We start from the raw sequence: 20,581 nt of genomic DNA, 5'->3' as shown, positions 1-20,581 counted from the left end.
CTCCCTCCGTCCTATAGTAATAGAGTCATTTTGCCATTTTTGTATGTTCTATAGTAATAGAGTCATTTCCCTTTTTAGTAAAAGTCAACACATTTTTCACATCTACTTTACTCTCTCTTACATTTTTCTCTCTTCATCTCTCTACTTTTTTTCATTTTCCACTTTATTCTCCCTTTACTTAACTCACCTAACACAATTTTTCTTAATCTTCGTGCCGAAAAGTTTTGCCTCATTACTATGGAATGGAGGGAGTAGAATTTATAGTAATAAATTCAGAACAAAAATATAGTAATAAATATTTGAGAGTATATATCATAGTCAAAATATAAGAAAAATATTTGAGAGTATACATAAATAATTCCATATTTAATTAAATAAAATGGACAGATAATACATATTATTAACCGAAAACACGTTTAAAGCAAAAAAAGAAATTGTTTTAAATAAAATAACACACCCCCAATACACCACACCGACTCCTTCTCCAACGCACAACTCCTTCGTCACCGTCAATCCCTTCCCCTGCATCTATAGAAATTAAAATTGAGGAAACACCTTAGTAGACTAAAAAAGGGCTAAACCATTACAGCCTCGTTCTCGACATATTATCTTGAAATCTCAGCGCAACCTCATCACCATTGCAATCCATTTTCGACACCTTAGATATGTAGGGCTGAATGGAATTCTCCAAAAGAATACTTACATTTGAGAAAGTTCATAAACCAAAATGAATAGAACAAATGTTTCACTCCCTCCTCGCCTACTTGCCTCTCTCATTTTGTAGAGAGAAAATTGATCAACATCTTCTTCTTCTCCGGCAAGGTAAGGGAAAATCAGTCGGGGAGAATGTCTTCCGCACAACAACTACCCTCCATCGCCTTCCTTGTTTCCCCATCAGTCGACTGCCCAAGTCGGTGCCCTGAATCTGTCACTGATTTCATGCCACCATTCGCTATCGTGTCGCCGTCCAGTTCACATATATCTTTCACATATTCACTCTCTAGTATTTATAGAAGAATTTTAAGATGGACTACTTGATACTCTAAAGGACACATCTAGACTGATGAATCTGCCATTTACAATTCTCTAGAATACTTTTGTTGCATTGCTCTTGTTGCAGGGATAGACTAATAGCTATTATTCCTCTAGAATGTCTCTCGCATTGCTCAAGAGAGATAGCTACTGTTCGATTGTAAGGTTTAATGCTAGTTTCCCGTCAAAACGGTGCCACGGTGGCATTGAAAAACTGCCTCTTTATATATTGATAGATTTTGTTATTGAACATGACTTAAGAGTCTTGGATACATATATTTTATCTTTGAGCATCTCCAATGGCGGACATCGCAGAAGTCCGACCGAACATCCGCCGTAGTGAGGAAAATGGTAGGACACGGATGTCCCGTGCGCCCGTTGGATGGGCTCGGATATTCGACCAATGAGCGGGCGGACGTCCGCCACTGTGGCGTGGGGTCGGACGTCGAGGTCAGACGTCCGACAAAAAATTAATTTTTTTTTAAAACTCTATAAATAGGGCTTGTTGAACTTCATTTAATTCCGTAAATTGAATAATTGTGAATTTAATTTTATTGCGAGAAGTCCTAGTGCATGGGAAGTCCTAGTGATGTGGCAGTGGAATGGGAAGTCCTAGTGATGACGTGACAGAAAGTTTTTGTGGGAAGTCCTAGTGGGTAGGACGTCACCGGAGGCGTCCTTCCCACTAGGACTTGCATCTCCGGTGGCGTCCTTCCCACTAGGACTTCCCACAAAACCCTCCTGCCACGTCACTAGGACTTCCCATCCCACTGCACAATGTAGGACTTCCACTAGGACTTCCCGCAATAAAATAAATTCACAATTACTCAATTTACGGAATTAAAATATCGACACGGAATACGGGAAAATTCGAATACTGCATTTTAAAAAAATTACATAATACTTAAAAAAAATACATAATTAAAAAAAAATTACATAATACTTTAAAAAAACATAATTAAGTTAAAAATTACATAATCATAAAAAGTCGAGAAATACAACCCTCGGCTCTCACTCCTCGTCCTCGTCCCCGTCGCCCGTGCCGCTGCCGCCTCCGACGTTCCCGCCCCCAATCTCGACGCCATAATTATCAATGGGTGGCATTCCTAAATCGTGCCGACATGCGTCGATCACATCCTTTTGTACGCAGGATCGTGCGTGCTATACCACCTATGCATTTTCTGACTCAGGGTCTTCGTTAGTTGCGCGGGGGCGAGACGGCCGTACTCATCTGGGGCTTCAGGGGCCTCCGATTCGACCTCGAAGGACCCGCTGCCGCTGCCGCTTCCCCTCGCCATCCGTTGCACATCCTTTTGCCCCATCGGGCGACGACGACGGCGAGAGTCTGATCGTGGTAGCGGGGACACTTCCTCGGCTTCGGGGAGCTCGTGCGAACCAGCACTGTTGTTGTACTCACCGGAAGAGTTGATCTTTGTCCGCTTCCAGCCCGAGTCGACACCCGCACAAAACTTTTGCGAACCTCTGACCACGAGAAAGGCCTCTCATTGGTCAAACTCTTTGAACTTCAATTCTTTGTCGGGGTACTGGGCCAAGGCCCGGTTCTTCACATCCTCCTCAGACATGCCGCTGGTTGCCATGCGCATGTTGTTTTGGTAGAGGACGGCAAAACGACTAAGCTTAGGCCTCAACCGATCCCACTGTTTCCGGCATTGCTCGGGAGTGCGAGGCTTCGCCCTAGCCAGTTTGTGTGTGAGGTAGGCTTTAGAGATGCCCAAGGTTTTCGGTTCCAGCGGTTAACCGCGAAACCGGAACCGCCGGTTCCGGTTCGGAACCGGAACCGTGACAAAAATCTTGAACCGGAACCGTGATAATTTGAACCGCGGGCCGGTTCCGGTTCCAAATTTAATGAACCAAAACCGTCACCGAACCGCCGGTTCCGGACGGTTCTGAACCGCCGGTTAACCGGCGGTTTCACGGTTCTGGCGAGGTTTTCGAGGCAACCAGCTTTCAGCAGGATGGTCAGCTTTTTCAGGCGGTTTTTGACCAAAACCGGCGGTTAACCGTGAAAACCGGCGGTTTTCAGTTTTGGTGCGGAACACAAGGCTAACACGTTGCAGCTTCGATGGGATGGTTGAGTGCAGGTGGTCAGACGGTTTGTTGACCAAACCGGCGGTTTCGGGTGTAAAACCGGCGGTTTCCGGCGGTTAACTGGCGGTTCCGGCGGTTTTTGACCGTTTTACAATTTTATTTATTTATTTTTTATAAATTCGAATTTTGAATTCAATTTCATATTTCCCCCCAAATTTTTATCTATAAATACCCCCCTCTATCCTCACTTACATTTACCCCACTCTTGTGTTAATAAGAGTTTCTCTCTTCAATCTCTCAATTCTCTCTCTTTGTCTCTCATTTCTCATTGTGCTATTTGTGCTTACATTTGAATTATTCAAGTGCTACTCTTATATTACGCATTGTTATACTTTGATCTATAGTTCTATAAGTTGTCTTTCTCAATTGCTAAAACAAAAAAAAAATTATAAGTCCATATTTCTACTATAATTCCATAAACTATCAAGATGTCTTCATCCCGAGAAGGTCGTATTGATAAGGGAAAAGGAAAGTCCAAGAGGCCAAGTCGAAAATCCGTTATTGATGAGATTTCTCAAAGGAACATGGATATGTGGCAGGTTAATATTTATTATCTACTAATATTATTAATTATGAATTACATTACATTATTGTTCATAATGTTATTTGATATTTTCGCTACAAATATTATTTTTTAGAATCGAGAAGAGCAAGATATGGCCAATGCTATTGCTCTCTCCCGCTCTCAATCCCAAGGCGGACGTGGATATGGAGGCGATGCTTATGTTGGTAGTGGTAGTGGTGCTCCCGGTCCCGGTGCCTATTCTCAACAAATTCCAACCCCGGTGAATCTTGATGACGACGACGATGATGATGATGATGATGATGATGACGAGGAGGAAGAGGAGGAGGAGGCGGAAGAGGAACAACAACAAGAAATGCCACCCCCACCCCCACCACCAAGGAGTCGTCGTGGTCGTGGTCGTGGTCGTGGACATCCTCCTCAACCTCCTAAACCAGTTGAAAGGACTTTAACCTCAGATATCATGGTCAAACATTTCAAGAAAGTACGAGATAGTACCGATCCGAACACTTTTAATGTGTATTGCAACTATTGTGAAAACGTATACACATTACGAAAGAGTGGAGGATATGGTACATTTACCCGTCACATGGAGAAAGCGCATCCGGTCGAGTTTGGTATCGCTCCAACCCAAACTCAACTCAACTTTCAACATGGAGGTGGGACCGGGAGTGGGACGGGTTCATCCCAAACATCAGGTATGTGTAGCAATACTCTTTTAAAATATGATCATAAAAATGCTCTTAATGTGAGTCTAGATTTGCTGTGATGAAACATTTTCCATTCAATGCTTTTGATAACAATGCTTTTGAGTCGAGTATGCGACAAGTTTATAATGCCGCTGCAAGAAAATTGAGTCGAACTTCTATGACTCGAGCTGTTGTTAGACAATGCATGGAAAAGAAGGTGCAATTAGGTACGTTTATTGTTAACTTGGGTCATAAAGTTTCGATTTGCTCTGATGTGTGAGACTGATTGTTTTTGCAAAAATTCATATATGGGCATTACTGTGCATTTCGTTGATCACAGTTGGACTTTGAACAAACGTTTGATTGCATTTCGGGAATTTCCCGCACCACACACTGCACAAGCAATTGCTCAATTGATCATTCAAGTTTTGAATGAATTTCAATTGATCAATAAAAATTTTTCTGTTGGTTTTGATAATGCAAGTGCTAACACTGCTAGTATAGATGATCTCATCAGTGATGTTCTCCTGTTATTGATAGAAAATATTTTCATGTGCGATGTATTGCTCATATTTTGAATTTGTGTGTTCAAGATGCGATCGATTTGTGGCAAAAGTATGTTGATCCTATTAGAACTGCTGTTAAATTTATTCATAACAAAGCTCCTATTGGTAGAGCTTGGAAGAAATATTGTCATAGCAAGCAGTGCAGGTACACCAATTTTCGTTTGGATGTTTCAACTCGTTGGAACTCGACGTACAATATGTTGGAGTCGACTTTGAACCACATTGAGTATTTATGTGATTTTTTTAGAACTTGCCCGCATGTTCCTTCTGATTTGCTTTTGATACCCTCTTGTTGGGACCACAGCATGGATTTGTTTCGATTATTCCAAGCTTTCAAAAATGCCACTGTTGAGTTATCCGGTGTTTATTATCCTACTTCTGTGCGCGTTTTGGAGCATTGCATGTATGTAGCAATTGGTTTTAAGACATGTGTGAAAAATACTCAATTCATTGAGTTGAAGGCTATTTTGTTTTATATGGTTGAAAAATGGTTGAAATATTTTGCGCGTATTCCAAATGTGTTCTTGATTGCAAAATGCTTGGATCCAAAGTGGAAGTTGCATGGTGTGCATAAAATTTTAGACATGCACTATGGTTGTTTGCACGATTTGGATTTTTCTCAACTTCGCGAAATGGGCTTGACAAGAGGAGAAAGCTTCAAACTAAATCTTCCGAATGTTGAAGAAATCAAACTAAGGTTAGATAGTGCGCTTCGTGCTCTCTTCGGGGAATATGAAGTGCGATATAACACCATTCACCAGGTACGTGCTCCTCCTAGTCCTTCGACATTTGATTTTGGTGGCGGGAATTATAGCAATGTCATGATTGATCCCGACGTAGTATCACAATTGCAAGATCTATACGGTGCTACAACCAATAGGACTAGAGCTACTAGTGAGTTAGATATATATTTGGAATCGCGCTCTATTTTTCAAAATCCAGGTCCCCCTACTCAACAAATTGACGTCCTTGATTGGTGGGGAACACATGACAAAGAGTTTCCGATACTTTCGATAATGGCTAAGGAGATTTTCGCCGTTCCCGCTTCCACCGTCGTCGTGGAGCAAGCTTTTAGTGTCGGCGGTTGTGTCCTAGACGACAAAAGGAGCAATCTCTCCACCAAAAACATGGAAGCCACTATGTTACTTGATGATTGGGCAAAGGCGGACATGAGAGCACAAGAGCCGGATTTCGACTTTCGTGTAGAGAGTGATGGTGAAGAGTTTTCCACCAATGACGAGGTCGGAAGTGAAGGCGCTCAACAATATCAATGACGGGGGAGTGGTGAACGGCGAGCACGGCCGGCCAAAAAGGTAAGCAAGGTAAGAGAACTACGTGGGCTTTGATTCCTCAATAAAATTGTGGATACGTAGGCAACTCAACTTAAATTTGAAAAGTTTAACTTTGAAAGTTTAAGTTGAGTTCAAGCCTTTTCAATTTTTTCCTTTTTCCCCCCATTTCATGGTTTTTTTTATTTATGTTCCGACGACACTTGTAAATTATATCACATTGTTGTATTATTGTAATGTATTGACAATTGTATTATTGTAATGTATTATTGTCCGTTACAAGTTACAACTCAAATTCAATAAAATTGATATGATTTTCACCTTATTCGTCTTATTTCAATTTAAATTATCCATTGCCTTGTTCCAATTTATTGTATAAATCCAAAATTCCAAATTATATAAGCAAAAAAAAAAAAAAAAAAAAAAAAAAAAAAAAAAAACCGTTGGAACCGCCAAAACCGAACCGGAACCGTGAGAACTGGTTCCAAAACCGGCGGATCGGAACCGGAACCGGAACCGCCGGTTTTGGAACCGGAACCGTCAAAAAGCCTCACGGTTCGGTTCCGGTTCCACATTTCGCGAAACCGGAACCGCCGGTTTACGAACCGTGGGCATCTCTAGTAGGCTTCACTAATGCGATGCCACAATCGGTCAATATACTGGTTCGCCCCGACATAGGGATCCTCGACTACACCGACCCAGGACTTCGCAAGCGCGTCGTTTTCCCACACGGTCTAGATCGACCTCTTCCCCCCCCTCCTCTTCTGCCCCCGTTTGCGAGGAAGAGCTCGGGCCTTTCCCCTTGTCCTTGCCCCTACCCCCGCCCCCGCCCCTTGCAGCAGGCTCCGCCTCATCGGGAGTCTCACGAATCGGCGATAGCCCCAACTCCTGCCCTAACTCCTCAAAAGAGAAAGTCTCGATGTCGGCGTACTGAGTCTCCAGAACAGTACTAGGGGAATCATCGGACAACAAATCTATATATCGGCGATAGACAGATTTTCCTAGGTGTCTGAGGGCTCCTGTGCTGCATCGTCCCACTCATCCCCGCCATATTTGGCGTCATACTCCCCATCCCCGAGGCCCCGGGCATCATCCCACCCACCCCCGCCATATTTGGTGTCATACCTCCCATGCCCGCTGCCCCGGGCATCTTCCCACCCATCTAACTCATCCAATTGTACATATTGTAGAACATTTGGGGAGTAATCCCCGCCGTCCCTACCATTTGGGGATTCATCCCTGCCATTTGGGGATTCATACCCGCATTAAAGTTTCTCTCTGTTCCGGCGGAAAATGTGGGTGTGTTTGATCCGCTCGTGGTGGGGGAGTTCCTATTGTACTCCATTATAGTAGAAATGAAACTTGTAGATTAGAGAGAGAAACTTGTCAACACAAGTGGTGTAAATGAAATGAAGTTCAACGAGCCGTATTTATAGAGTTTTTTTTTTTTAAAAAGATTAATTTTAAGTCGGACGTCCGACCGTGACTCTCCTTTTTCAATTTTAGTTCATCCCATAAATTTAGACCATTTCTATTTTTAGTAATTTTTCCCCTCTTATGAGATGAATCTCTTTTTACCTGTCTAGTATTACTTTATAAAATTTCACTTTTAAAAACATATCTTCCTCAAAATCCATATTTTTATAGGACGGAGAGTATTTTGCGATTATTTAAAAGTTTCTCTGGTTATTCACTAATAAAGTAATTTCCAGGAAACCATGAATTTTAACTTTACATCTGCCACAAAAAGAACCATAGAAACACACCACCAACATGAACCATAGAGAATGCAATATTCAGCTTCACGCCATCAAAAAGAAAACACTTAAGACACCAATAGATGGTCCCAACAATAGTAATAAAGAAAATAAGTTGCCAATATATACTCATTTCTTCAACAGCTCTAGCAACTGCAATGTCAAAGTTCTCTCTCTAGTCAAGGTTTTGTCCTACAATCTGTCCTATACAGAGATCAGATTATGTATCGAGTCAAACATAAAAAACGTATCGATTTTACTACTGCATTAACACTGGTACTAACTAGTAAGCAATACCACAGAACAGCTAGAATAGTAGACTTCATTAACCAAACACAATCCACTTTGACGTAAAATTCAATCTACTGATACTAAAAACTCACACTAAGAAACAACTGAAACGAAGCTAGAGGTTTTATTAATACTCAATGTTGACATCGAAGTTCATGCCTCAGCTCGATCGCGTATAATGTGAACATTCTGCAGGCCGATGAGGCCAACGACACCAAGGAGACTCGACGCCTATTCAAGGAGTTTATTGACAACCTAAGCAATACAAAATCAGGCGTAAGAAGGAATATATAGAACAAATCATTTTCCCTGAGAATCAATACAAATCATGAACTGTACTAGGGCATGCCATGGCCAGAATCACTCCAGGAAGCCCTACTCCACTTCCAACGTCAACAACACTCAAATTCGTCCTCTATCACCGCCGTCAAATTAAATTTCGGCCGATCAGAAAATGGCCACATTCCAAAATCAACATCATGTAAAAACTAACAATGGGGGAATCAACACCTGGTTCCGTAACATTCGAGGAGGGAGTCAATGTAGAGACGAACTTGCTGCTTTTAGTCCGAGGTCAATTCCTCAAAATTGGGGTGCCAGCTGCCACGGCGGAAGCGCGTGAGAAGCCACCGGCTTTCCCTGCCGGAAAATGACGAAGTTTTAGCGTTGATTGTTTAATTGTAGGGATGTGTTCGAAGAAAGTCCTATGAGAAAGCAGAGAAGGAGAATAGGCGCCAATTGATATTAACATGTTTGGCGCGAATTTCTATTTTATTAAAATGGTTTTCATTTTTTCTGAACTTTCAATTTTGTAGTACTACTTAGTTATAAAAAATGTTTTACTACTCCACTAACTACTCCACATTGCACGTTGTTGTCAAAATTGAAATAAGTTTTTTAATTAGTATAATTTTAGTAATCTATTTGTCCATAAAAAATACAATATAGTTCAATCTTTTTTCTTTTCTTTTTTTCGTTTGTCCACCAAAAATTAGTTTCATGCTAAAAATAGCTAGTAGTTAAATTTGTCCCTTTGTGCATCATATTTTATTCACTTTATCTCATTCTCTATCGTACTTTACTAAATTTATATTAAAACTTTGTGTCGTCTACCAATGAGACTATTTTTATGAGTATGAAGTAATAGCAATACTATTTTTGCGAGTAAATTTATGTTATGTAGTAAAAAAATTAATTCTGTAAATATATCTATGTGATTAGTAATGTTCAAATTAAATCGTGTGCATGCGACTTATTATTAAGAGATACTACCTCCGTCCCCAAAATTTGCTACACTTTGACCCGACACGAGTTTTAAGAAATATAATGGAAAGTGAGTTGAAAAAGTTGATGGGATGTGGGTCCTACTTTTAAAGTATTTTAGTAGGAATGTGTTAGTGAAATATGGGGTCCACTACCAAAAATGATAAAAGTGAAGTGTATCAAATTTTCAAGGACGGAGGTAGTAGTATTTTTTTGGTTCGCGACCTTTGCCAAGTTATCAGTTTTAATTCGTAGCATTTGAAAATATCATCTGAAGTCTATTAACTTCGATATATGGAATACTTTTTTACTATTTTAAAATTCTTTTAACGAAAATACCCTAAAGCACGTAAAATACATTTCAGTCTATTTACTCTCTTCTTTATTGTAAATGATCTCTTTTTAATTCTTCTTTCCCTCTCTTCCTTGTTTATTCTATCTCTTCTTCCCCATATTTCAATTAATTACACTACGATAGAGACACAAAACATACACACAATAATTAATTCGGTCCAGATAAAAACTCACGGCACTCATCCTCGCCATACAATAATTTATGTGTGCATATATGAGAGAGGGTAAAAATGCTGATTATATGCTTTTATTGGTTTTAGTTACACACAGCCACATAAATAGTTTAAACATAGATAGAATATAATCGCACATTCTTGAAAAGTGAAAATTTACAATATAAATTGTCCATCTCATGAATATAACCCAAGAAAAATCGTTTTTCCAAAGTTGATTGTTCCTTGAAAATCATAGAAAATAAAAGGAATGATGGTGTTGGTCAATTAAAATATAGTAGTAGTAACATTTTTTTTTGAGACAGCTAAAATGAAAAATGTAACATCCTAAGACGAAGAGAGTATTTTCTTTTCGTCCTTTTCGCCCCAACATTCCATAAAAGTGCAATTAAGATGGCAGAAAATACCGTAATTTCGTATACTCCATTATTTATAAATTAAAGAATGATTAGACATGAATCGGCCATCCATAACTTTAATCAGTTTTACAATGTATTGGAATGAGATGGTGATACAATTAATGAAATTAAGGATAGAACGTAAACAATTAAACAGTGTGGAATGGTGACAAAATGCGAGAAACAAGATGAGAGCAAATAGTTAATGATAATAGTCCATGAAAACAAGAAAAATGAGTTAATGAAGATGAAATGAAAATCCATAGACAGGGAAAAGTAGGAGGGAGTCGGAAATGGTTATCCAAATTTGTGAATAGTTATTGAGCATTTGTTGAAATAGTTAGACAAAATGTTCCCAAACGCGAAGCTCCAAGGCCATCAAGAAAGGAAGAAGAACAGCATGGCACGCATACTCAACCTGCTCATATGTGAGTTCTTGAGCCTCCCAGTCGCTGCACGCCACCGCTTCATCCATCCGCATCCCCGGAATCCCCAAGATCTCCTCCGCCAGCTGCTCCATCGTCGCTCCCCGGCGGGACCCCCTGAGCCGCCCCATCCAGAGAGCGTGCGGCGAGCTCCATAGCATCCCCGCGATCGCGTTGTCCCACAGCGCGACGAGGATGACGTTGGGGTCCACGAGGAAACTGCGCAGGGCGTCGGGGCAGTGGTCGGCGTGGTGCAGCTGGAAGATGAGGCAGCTCGACCTCACGCACAGCTGGAGCGTGGCGGCGTGCCTGGACACCCACTGGACGCCCACTCCCACCACCAGACGCCCGAGCCGGTAGGAGAGGTGGCGGTTGCGCTGGAGGATCTCGTGGACCCATCTATCCGCGGCGGCTGGATCCGAAGTCACGTTGGCGCGGATCCAGTGGGAGCCGCAACGGATGCTGTGGATCGTCATCATTTCTTCATCTTCATCTTGATATTTCCAAGTGCACACGCTTGGATTAATATCGTGGTAACCGCCTATTTATTCACCGGAGATCATATCCCCTTTCACCTCTGCCTTGACACGTGGCACCCTGATCATGCAATATCTATTTTCCGTTTATTAAAATGGTTCTTGCTTGTGAGGATTTCCTAGTTCATGTGTGGGAGCAAGATGGGCTTTATGATTAAGCACTAGTGCCAATTAGAATGAATCCAATATGGGATTTACTACCAACTTGTCTAGCTACATCATAATTGAAGATTAAATCAGCTGAGATCGAGGCTATAATATGTTTGGCTAAATCAATAACAACACGTTGTCATAGCTACAGAGCGTTTCACCTCATAAAGCTCCTGAGCCAACTCTCTTTGTAAGCTCTCCGAGTGGTTCCTCAAATTCCTCTCTTGCTCAAGTTCGTCTCGTGTGGACTGAACTTTAGCCTTGTTCGTTTTAAGTAGTGTACCTCCAGAAAGACGTTCCATTGGTTCACGCTGCTGCTCTCTCGACAACTCCTTTGCTTGAAAACGAGCACGATCCAACTCTTCTGGGAACACCGCTGCTGCTTTAGTAAGTCAGCGACACGCCTCCTTAAATTACTTGAACTCTCTGGCTGGATGTTAAGAAAGAATCAGTTACCATGCATACTGTTTGATATGAAGTCATAGGTTCCTAATGAATTTGAGTAATCCTAATTACCTTCTTGCATCTATTATAAGCCATCTTACGCCGTCCCGCCCAAGTCTTTGCCATGCCTAAACTAGATGTGACCAGATAACACAATTTAAAAGCAAGTAAGCAATAACCTCATTATGTTGCAGGCATTGATGCAGAGAGATAAAGAAAGAGTTCACAGAACAATCTTGGAAAGCTCTATCCTACATTATCAATAAAAAGTGAAAGTGAAAGTGAATATAAGAGATGCATAAACACCAAAACAAGTTGGCTAGATAGAAGCACCCATCAAATGGCTATAGCTCTTTCAGCTTTTGCAACTTCCCTCCTGCAAGGAGAACTAACTAAATTGAATGATCTCATAATTTGAATTAGCATACCCATGGATCATGACCCTAGCTGCCACAAACAAACCACCAACATTGACTAGAGGAAGGCAATATTCAGCTTCACGCCATCAAAAAGAAAACACTTAGACACTTATAGATGGCCCAAACCATAGTGATGAAGAAAATAAGTTACCAATGTATACTCATTTCTTCAACAGCTCTAGCAACTGCAATGTCAAAGTTCTCTCTGTAGTCAAGGTTTTTGTCCTACAAATGGTCCTATACAGAGATCAGAGTATGTATCGAGTGAAACATCAAAAACGTATCGATTTTACTACTGCATTAACACTGGTACTAACTAGTAAGCAATACCACAGAACAGCTAGAATAGTAGACCTCATTAACCAAACACACTCCACTTTGACATAAATTCAATCTACCAATTCCAAAAACTTACACTAAGAACAACAGAAACAAAGCTAGATCAGTTGTTATTAATCCTCAATGTTGGCATCAAAATTCATACCTCAGCTCGATCGCGTACAATTTGAACATTCTGCTTCCAACCTAAGCAACACAAAATCAGCCATAAGAAGAAAAATATAGAACAAATCATTTTCCCTGAGAATCAATGCAAATCATGAACTGTACTAGGGCATGCCATGGCCAGAATCACTCCAGGAAGCCCTACTCCACTTCCAACGTCAACAACATTCAAATCGCCCTCTATCACCTCATTTTCCTCTTTCACCGCCGTCAAATTCATTTTCTGCCGATCAAAAAACGATCGCATTCCAATCATCACCATGTAAAAGCTAACAATGAGGGAATAAAAAATAGACGGTGAAATCTATAATGTTCAACACCTGGTTCCATACCATTCGAGGAGGGAGTCAATGTAGAGACGAACTTGCTGCTTTTAGTGCGAGGTCAATGCCTCAAAATTGGAGGTGCCAGCTGCTGCGGCGGAGGCGCGTGAGAAGCCACCGGCTTTCGCTGCCGGAAAATAACGAAGTTTTAGCGTTGATTGTTTAATTGTAGGGATGTGTTTGAAGAAAGTCCTCAGGGAAAGCAGAGAAGGATATTAGGCGCTAATTGATATTAACATGTTTGGCGCGAAAATTTCAATATTTTACACGGAATTTAAGATTAGGATTTAACTTTTCTATTTTATTAAAATTGTTTTCATTTTTTCTTTATGTGAATTTTCAATTTATTAGTTATAAAAAATGTTATACTACCCCACTAACTACTCCACATTGCACGTTGTTATCAAAATTATTTTTAAAAAAAAAATATTTTATACTCCATTTGTATATAAAAAAAAATACAGTATAGTTCAATCTTTTTATTTTTGTTTGCCCGCCAAAATTAGTTTCATGCTAAAAATAGCTAATAGTTAAATTTGTCCATTTGTTTATCCTACTTTATTCACTTTATCTCATACTCATACTTTGCTAAATTTGCATTAAAATGTTGTGTCGTCTACCACTGAGCCTATTTTTTATGACCGTATAGAGTATGAAGTAACAGCAATACTATTTTTTAATTCTATAAATATATCTATGTGATTAGTAATATTCAAATTAAATCGTGTGCATGCAACTTATTATCAAGAGAGAACATTTTTTGATCCGCGAAACTTTGTCAAGGTATCAATTTTAGTCCGTAACATTTGAAAATATCATCTGTAGTCTATTAACTTCGATGTACTTAATATTGTTTGAGCTACTTTTTACTATTTCAAGCTTTTTTTTAGCGAAAAAACCCTCAAACACATAAAAAGACATTACAGTCTATTTACTCTCCCTTTTTCGTTAAAGGGTCTCTTTTTAATTCTTCTTTCCCTTTCTTCCTAGTTTATTCTATCTCTTCTTCCCCATCTTTTAATTACACTACGATGGAGTCACAAATCATACATACAATAATTAATTCGGTCCACATGAAAACTCACGGCACTCATCCTCGCCATGCAATCATTTATGCTGATTATATGCTTTTATTGGTTTTAGTTAGACACAACCACATAAATAGTTTAAAACACGATGGAATTGGAATCACACTCTTGAAAATTGAAAATTTACAATATAAAATGTTACTACTGTTTATACTAAAAAAAACAAAGCAAGCCAAGAAAAATCGTTTCCCAAAGTTGATTGTTCCTCGACAATCATATCAAGTATCAACAACCATATTTCATGAAATACTTTCAAAATACTTAAAAGGAAAGGAATGATGGTGTTGGTATGGTAGCTATTCCGGGAAAAAGCGAAGCTCCAAGGCAATCAAGTAAGCAAGAAGAACATCATGGCAAGCATACTGAACCTGGTCCCACGTGAGCTCCTCATCCTCCCAGTCGCTGCACCCCACCGCCTCATCCTTGGTCATCCCTGAATCCCCAAGATCTCCTCCGCCAGCTGCCCCATCGTGGCCCCGCTGGTGCGCCGCCATCCGCGCGTCCACGAGCCAGCCCACCTGGAGGGCGTGGCGCGAGTCGAGGATGAAGCCGCGGAGGACGTCGGGGCAGTGGTCGGCGTGGTGGAGCTGGAAGATCAGGCACCGGGACCCCACGCAGAGCTGGAGCCCGGACACCCACTGGACGCCCAGCCCCGCCACGGAGGTCACGGTGGTGCGGACCACGCGGGAGTCGCAGGGGATGTGGAAGATCGTCGTCATGATTTCTCTCTTACTATGATCTTGATTCTTGATCTTCACTGCGGTAACCGCCTATTTATTCATATCCGCTACACGTGGCACCCTCATTATGGAGTATCTCATTTATACGTCTATTTTCCGTTTTTTAAAGCGATCATTATTTTAGTAACTGTATTTTCGGTGCAATCTTCCCATTCTTTTTCTTTCTTGCCTTCTATAGGATTTAGCCTTAGATTTAGCTCCCATGTTGAGAGTTTTTTTATACTCCCTTGGTTGTCCATTAAGGGTCTACATCTGACTCCACAAGAACTTTTCAAAATATGTGATTAAAAAATTAGGTGGTGAAAAAAGTTAATAGAATTTTCCAGTTTTGTATGTTTCTTAAAATTTGTCATATTTTATTTTTGTCATTTTTGGTAGTGGATCTCACGTTCCACCAACTCATACTTACTCATATTTTATTATAAAATCAATATATAAATTTAGGATCCACGTGGCACCAACTTTTTCAACCCACTTTCTATTACTCCCTCTGTTCCATAGTAGTAAAGTCATTTTGTCATTTTAGTACGTTTCATAGTAGTAGAGTCATTTCCTTTTTTTATAAAAGTCAACACATTTCTTCCCACCTACTTCACTCTCTCTTACTTTATTCTCTCTACATCTCTCTACCTTTTCATTTCCTACTTTATTCTTCATTTACTTAACTCATCTAACACAACTTTTTCTTAATCTTCGTGCCGAAAAGAAATGTTTCCACTAATATGGAATGGAGGGAGTACATTTCTTAAAAATCATGCCAGGTCAAATGGTGACATATTATAAGGGACGGAGGGAGTAATAAAATGTGAGTGATATGAGTTAGTGGAACGTGAGATCTACTTACTCTACTATTCAAGGTAAAAAAAAAGTGAAAGTTGACTCTTAATAGGGGACGGACAAAAATGACAAAACTAGACACTAGATGTCGTTGACGCTGAAAACGTGCCAAAAATGTTATGTGTCAGAATGATTTGGAATTTGCACGCTTACGAATAGATTTTGGACATCTAACATCGTCGCAATGATGAAAAATGGATTTTGACCATCTGACATTGTCAAGAGGGCAAAATAATTTTCTGTTTTTTGGTTTTTTTTTTAAAAAAAAATTATTTTATTTTTCTTTTGAATTTCTAAGATTTTTAAACAATTATAATTTGTAGATATATTTGTTTAGACTACACTTTTTATTTTATAATATAATTTTCATTTCAAAGAATTAGACAGCTTTTTTTTATAATCCCACAATTCAGTCATTTTTCTAGTTTTTTAATCTGAGAGTATACATTTTGCCGAGCTGCAAGCCATTCGCCCAATCCCGTTGACGGCTAGTTTTCTATTCTATACTATATTCATTTTATTTTATTCATCTTATTCGTCAAACCCAAAACTCACAAAATAACTAATAATAATGATAACTATCCTCAATAATAATAGTGTGCGCACCAATGAAAATATGTGCAATAATAACGTAATACTTCATCTTGTCTTATAATAAATGATATATGTAATAATAATACATGATTTAAAGAGGTGTTGTTTTATGCGTTAATGTTAACCAGAATTCTTTCCAAAAAAATTAAATATAGTATTAACATTTTTTTTAGAACAACTAAATAGAAAAGTGCAACATCTATTATAGGATGAAGTATTTTTTTTTTCACCCTTTTCACCCATACATTCCATAAAAGTGCAATTAAGATGGCAGAAAATAAAGTAATTTTGCATACTCCATTACTTACAAATTAAAAAATGATTAGACACAAATCGATCATCCATTATTTTTTTAATAATGTATAGAATCCTCTTTAGACTGAGATGGAAAATGTGGCCATTCACTATACATAAACACTGTGGAATGATGACAAAATGTGGCCAAAATGCGAGAAACAGATGAAGCTTAGGTCAGATGAGAGCAAATAGTTCATCCATCACGAAATGTTACTGAAAACAATAGACAAATCAATGATACCTGCGATCTGATTAATGAAATCACAAAGAAAAGTAGCACGCACAAAATTCAGAGATGGCTATCCAAGTTTGTGAATAGTTTTTGATGAAATAAGTAGTTAGAGAAAATATTCCCAAAGGCGAAGCTCCGAGGCCATCAAGAAAGGAAGAACAACAACACGGCACGCATACTGAACCTGCTGATATGTGAGTTCTTGATTCTCCCAGTCGCTGTACGCCACCGCTTCATCCATCCGCATCCCCGGAATTCCCAAGATCTCCTGCGCCAGCTCCCCCATCGTCGCTCCCCGGCCGCACCTCATGAGCGCGTACGCCGCCCTGCGCACATCCCCCACCCGCCCCACCTGGAGAGCGTGCGGCGAGCTCCATAGCATCGCTGCGATCGCATTGTCCCACAGCGCGACGCGGATGACGTTGGGGTCCACGAGGAAGCAGCGAAGGAAGTTGGGGCAGTGGTGGGCGTGGTGGAGCTGGAAGATGAGGCAGCTCGACCCCACGCACAGCTGGAGCGTGGCGGCGTGCCTGGACACCCACTGGACGCCCAGCCCCACCAGGAGGCTGCGTTGGCGGTAGGCATGGTTGCTGCGGTGGAATTTGAGGATCTCGCAGACCCATCCATACGCGGCGGCTGGATCCGAAGTCACGGTGGCGAGGATCACGTGGGAGCCGCAACGGATGTTGTACACCGTCATGATTTCTTGATCTTGATATTTCCAAGTGCACACGCTTGGATTAATATCTTGGTAACCGCCTATTTATTCACCGGAGATCATATCCCCTTTCACTTCTGCCTTGACACGTGGCACCCTGATTATAGAGTATCTCATTTATGATTAAGCACTAGTGCCAATTGAGGTGATTTTTAATATAAACTCAAGAAACCAATTGTTTTTTATCCCCTATAAAGCTCCCAACTTTGTAATTAGGAGGAAAGGCTCTAGAGTAGAGTAACAATACTAGTATTAGAATGAATCCAAAGATTAAAATCAGCTGAGTTCGAGGCTATAATATGTTTGGCTAAATCAATAACAACACGTTGTCATCCAGTTGCCTCTAACATAATATGAAGTCATAGGTTCTTGATGAATTTGAGTAAATCCTAATTACATTCTGGCATGCATTATAATCCATCTCACGCGTCCCACCCAAGTCTTTGCCAAGCCTAAACTAGATGTGAGCAGATAACACAATTTTAAAAAAAATTGGGTTCAACCTGAAGCAAGTAAGCAACAGTCTCATCAAAGAGATAACCTCATGATGTTGCAGGCATTGATGCAGAAAGGGATGTAAAGTGAACTGTTAAAGATGCTTGTGGGAGAATACCTGGTGCCCGAGGATATTTTTTGGGGCCGACCATCGTTCAGGCATTAATGGCCGTTCTCTGTCCAAATCTGCTATGAGGTTCCACTGAATTGACACCAGATTTTGTTAGCATTTGATGGCTCATATTGACATGGATTTGTATTAGGATTCTAATCAAATGAAAGGTATTAGAAGAACAATTATAGTGATTAGTGAAGATACTTTAAAAAGGAGATGAAGTCGAGAATGGTCAAGGACCCAAGAGGGACTAATAAAAAATACTTTAGGAACATATATGGAAAGATAAAGAGTACACACAACAATCTTTGAAAGCTCTATCCTACATTATCAGTAAAAAGTGAAAGTGAATATAAGAGATGCAAAACACCAAAACATGTTGGCTAGATAGAAGCACCCATCAAATGAATAGCTCTTTCAGTTTTTGCAACTTCCACCTGCAAGGAGACCAAACTAAATGGAATGATCTCATAATTTTGTACTAAATGATTGTACTACTCTACTAGGTAATTAAAGAAAATGACTTAAACCCTCCATTTGAATTAGCATACCCATGGATCATGACCCTTTGCTGCGACAAACAAACCACCAACACGGACCAGAGGAAGGCAATATTCAGCTTCACGCCATAAAAAGAAACACTTAGACACCGATAGATGGCCCCGACCACAGTAATAAAGAAAATAAGTTGCCAAAATATACTCATTTCTTCAACAGCTCTAACAAATGCAATGTCAAAGTTCTCTCTGTAGTCCTACAATCTATCCTATACAGAGATGAGAGATCAGATTATGTATTGAGTGAAACATCAAAAAACGTACTGATTTTCTGGTACTAACTAGTAGGCAATACCACAGAACAGCTAGAATAGTAGACTTCATTAACCAAACACACTCCACTCTGACATAAAATTCAATCTACTGATTCTAAAAACTCACACTAAGATACAACAGAAACAAAGCTAGAGGTGTTATTAATCCCCAATGTTGACATCAAAGTTCATACCTCAGCTCGATCGTGCAAAATTTGCACATTCTGCAACGACATGCTCCAATTAAGAAGACGCGGCACTTATTCAAGGACTCTAACGAAGTCACCTTCCAACCTAAGCAACACAAAATCAGCCGTAAGCAGAAAAAAATATAGAGCAAATCATTTTCCCTGAGAATCAATTCAAATCATGATCAGTACTAGGGCATGCCATGGCCAGAATCACTCCAGCAAGTCCTACTCCACTTCCAACGTCAACAACACTCAAATTCGTCCTCTATCACCTCATTTTCCTCTTTCACCGCCGTCAATTTCATATTCTAGCCGATCAAAAAACGATCGCATTCAAATAAAGAAACACGATGAAAACTACCTGGTTCCATTCGAGGAGGATGTCGATGCAGAGACGAACTTGATGCTTTTGGCGCGAAGTCAATGCCTCAAAATTGGGGGTAACAGCTGCAGCGGCGGAGGCGTGTGAAAAGCCACCGGCTTTCGCTGCCGGAAAATGAGCGAAGGTTTAGTGTCGATTGTTTAATTGTAGGAATGTGTTTGAAGAAAGTCATCAGAGAGAATGCAGAGAATAAAAAGATTGGGCGCTAGTAGAATTCAACATGTTTGGCGCGAAAATTCAATATCTTCTACGGAATTTAATAATTACTTAATTTTTCAAATTTTTAAAAACATCATACATTAACTTTCGATTTATTAGTCATAAAAATGTTATACTACTTACTAACTACTCCTTCCGTCAGCGAAATAGTGTCCATATTTGACATTTTGATATGTCCACAAAATAATGTTCATATTTAATTTTTCCATTTTAGGTAAATGGACTGCATATTACACTTAACCCATTACATTTTTATTTTATTATAAAACCAATATATAAAGTGGGACCTACATTTCCACTAACTTTTTCAACCTATTGACCTTCACATTTCTTAAAACATGCACTGAGTCGAGACTTTAAACCGTGGACAGGGAGGGGAGTACATTGCACGATGTTATCAAAATTAAAATCAAGCTTTATAAATTTTAGTATTACCTTCGTTCGCTATTAATCATCTCAATTTGCCATTTTTGTCTGTCCATGAATAATTGTCCCATTTAATTTTTAATACTACTAGTACTACTTTAGTAATGAATCACACATTCCACTAACTTTATTTCATTCACATTTTATTATAAAACATTAATACTAATACTCCCTTCTTGTCAATGTAGTTG

General features: G+C 39.8%; 3 protein-coding genes across 3 annotated transcripts; all 3 read right to left on the bottom strand.

Moving 5' to 3' along the window:
* Window positions 1-10,741: 10,741 nt before the first annotated feature.
* On the bottom strand, window positions 10,742-11,345 carry LOC125209711 (uncharacterized). Its single transcript, XM_048109295.2, has one exon. The coding sequence runs from the start codon at window positions 11,343-11,345 to the stop codon at window positions 10,785-10,787; it is 561 nt and encodes a 186-aa protein (XP_047965252.2). The 3' UTR covers window positions 10,742-10,784.
* A 3,138-nt stretch (window positions 11,346-14,483) lies between these two features.
* LOC125209713 (uncharacterized) lies at window positions 14,484-15,052 on the bottom strand. The gene has a single exon (XM_048109297.2). It carries the CDS (start codon window positions 15,050-15,052, stop codon window positions 14,630-14,632), a length of 423 nt encoding a protein of 140 aa, XP_047965254.1. The 3' UTR covers window positions 14,484-14,629.
* Window positions 15,053-17,026: 1,974 nt separating this feature from the next.
* Window positions 17,027-17,745, bottom strand: LOC125210045 (uncharacterized). The gene has a single exon (XM_048109619.2). The coding sequence runs from the start codon at window positions 17,731-17,733 to the stop codon at window positions 17,140-17,142; it is 594 nt and encodes a 197-aa protein (XP_047965576.1). The 5' UTR covers window positions 17,734-17,745; the 3' UTR covers window positions 17,027-17,139.
* Between the last annotated feature and the right edge of the window lie 2,836 nt (window positions 17,746-20,581).

The sequence above is a fragment of the Salvia hispanica genome, chromosome 3 (genome assembly GCF_029641045.1).
Source record: "Salvia hispanica isolate PSC_SH4W2 chromosome 3, Shi_PSC_v1, whole genome shotgun sequence".
NCBI lineage: Eukaryota > Viridiplantae > Streptophyta > Magnoliopsida > Lamiales > Lamiaceae > Salvia > Salvia hispanica.
Note: the sequence above shows the minus strand (reverse complement) of the source record. Positions and strands in the feature narration are given on the sequence as shown.

Excerpts from the sequence above, each read along its gene's own strand:
- LOC125209711 (XM_048109295.2), bottom strand. The coding sequence starts at position 11,345 with ATGACGATCCACAGCATCCGTTGCGGCTCCCACTGGATCCGCGCCAAC.
- LOC125210045 (XM_048109619.2), bottom strand. The coding sequence starts at position 17,733 with ATGACGGTGTACAACATCCGTTGCGGCTCCCACGTGATCCTCGCCACC.
- LOC125209713 (XM_048109297.2), bottom strand. The coding sequence starts at position 15,052 with ATGACGACGATCTTCCACATCCCCTGCGACTCCCGCGTGGTCCGCACC.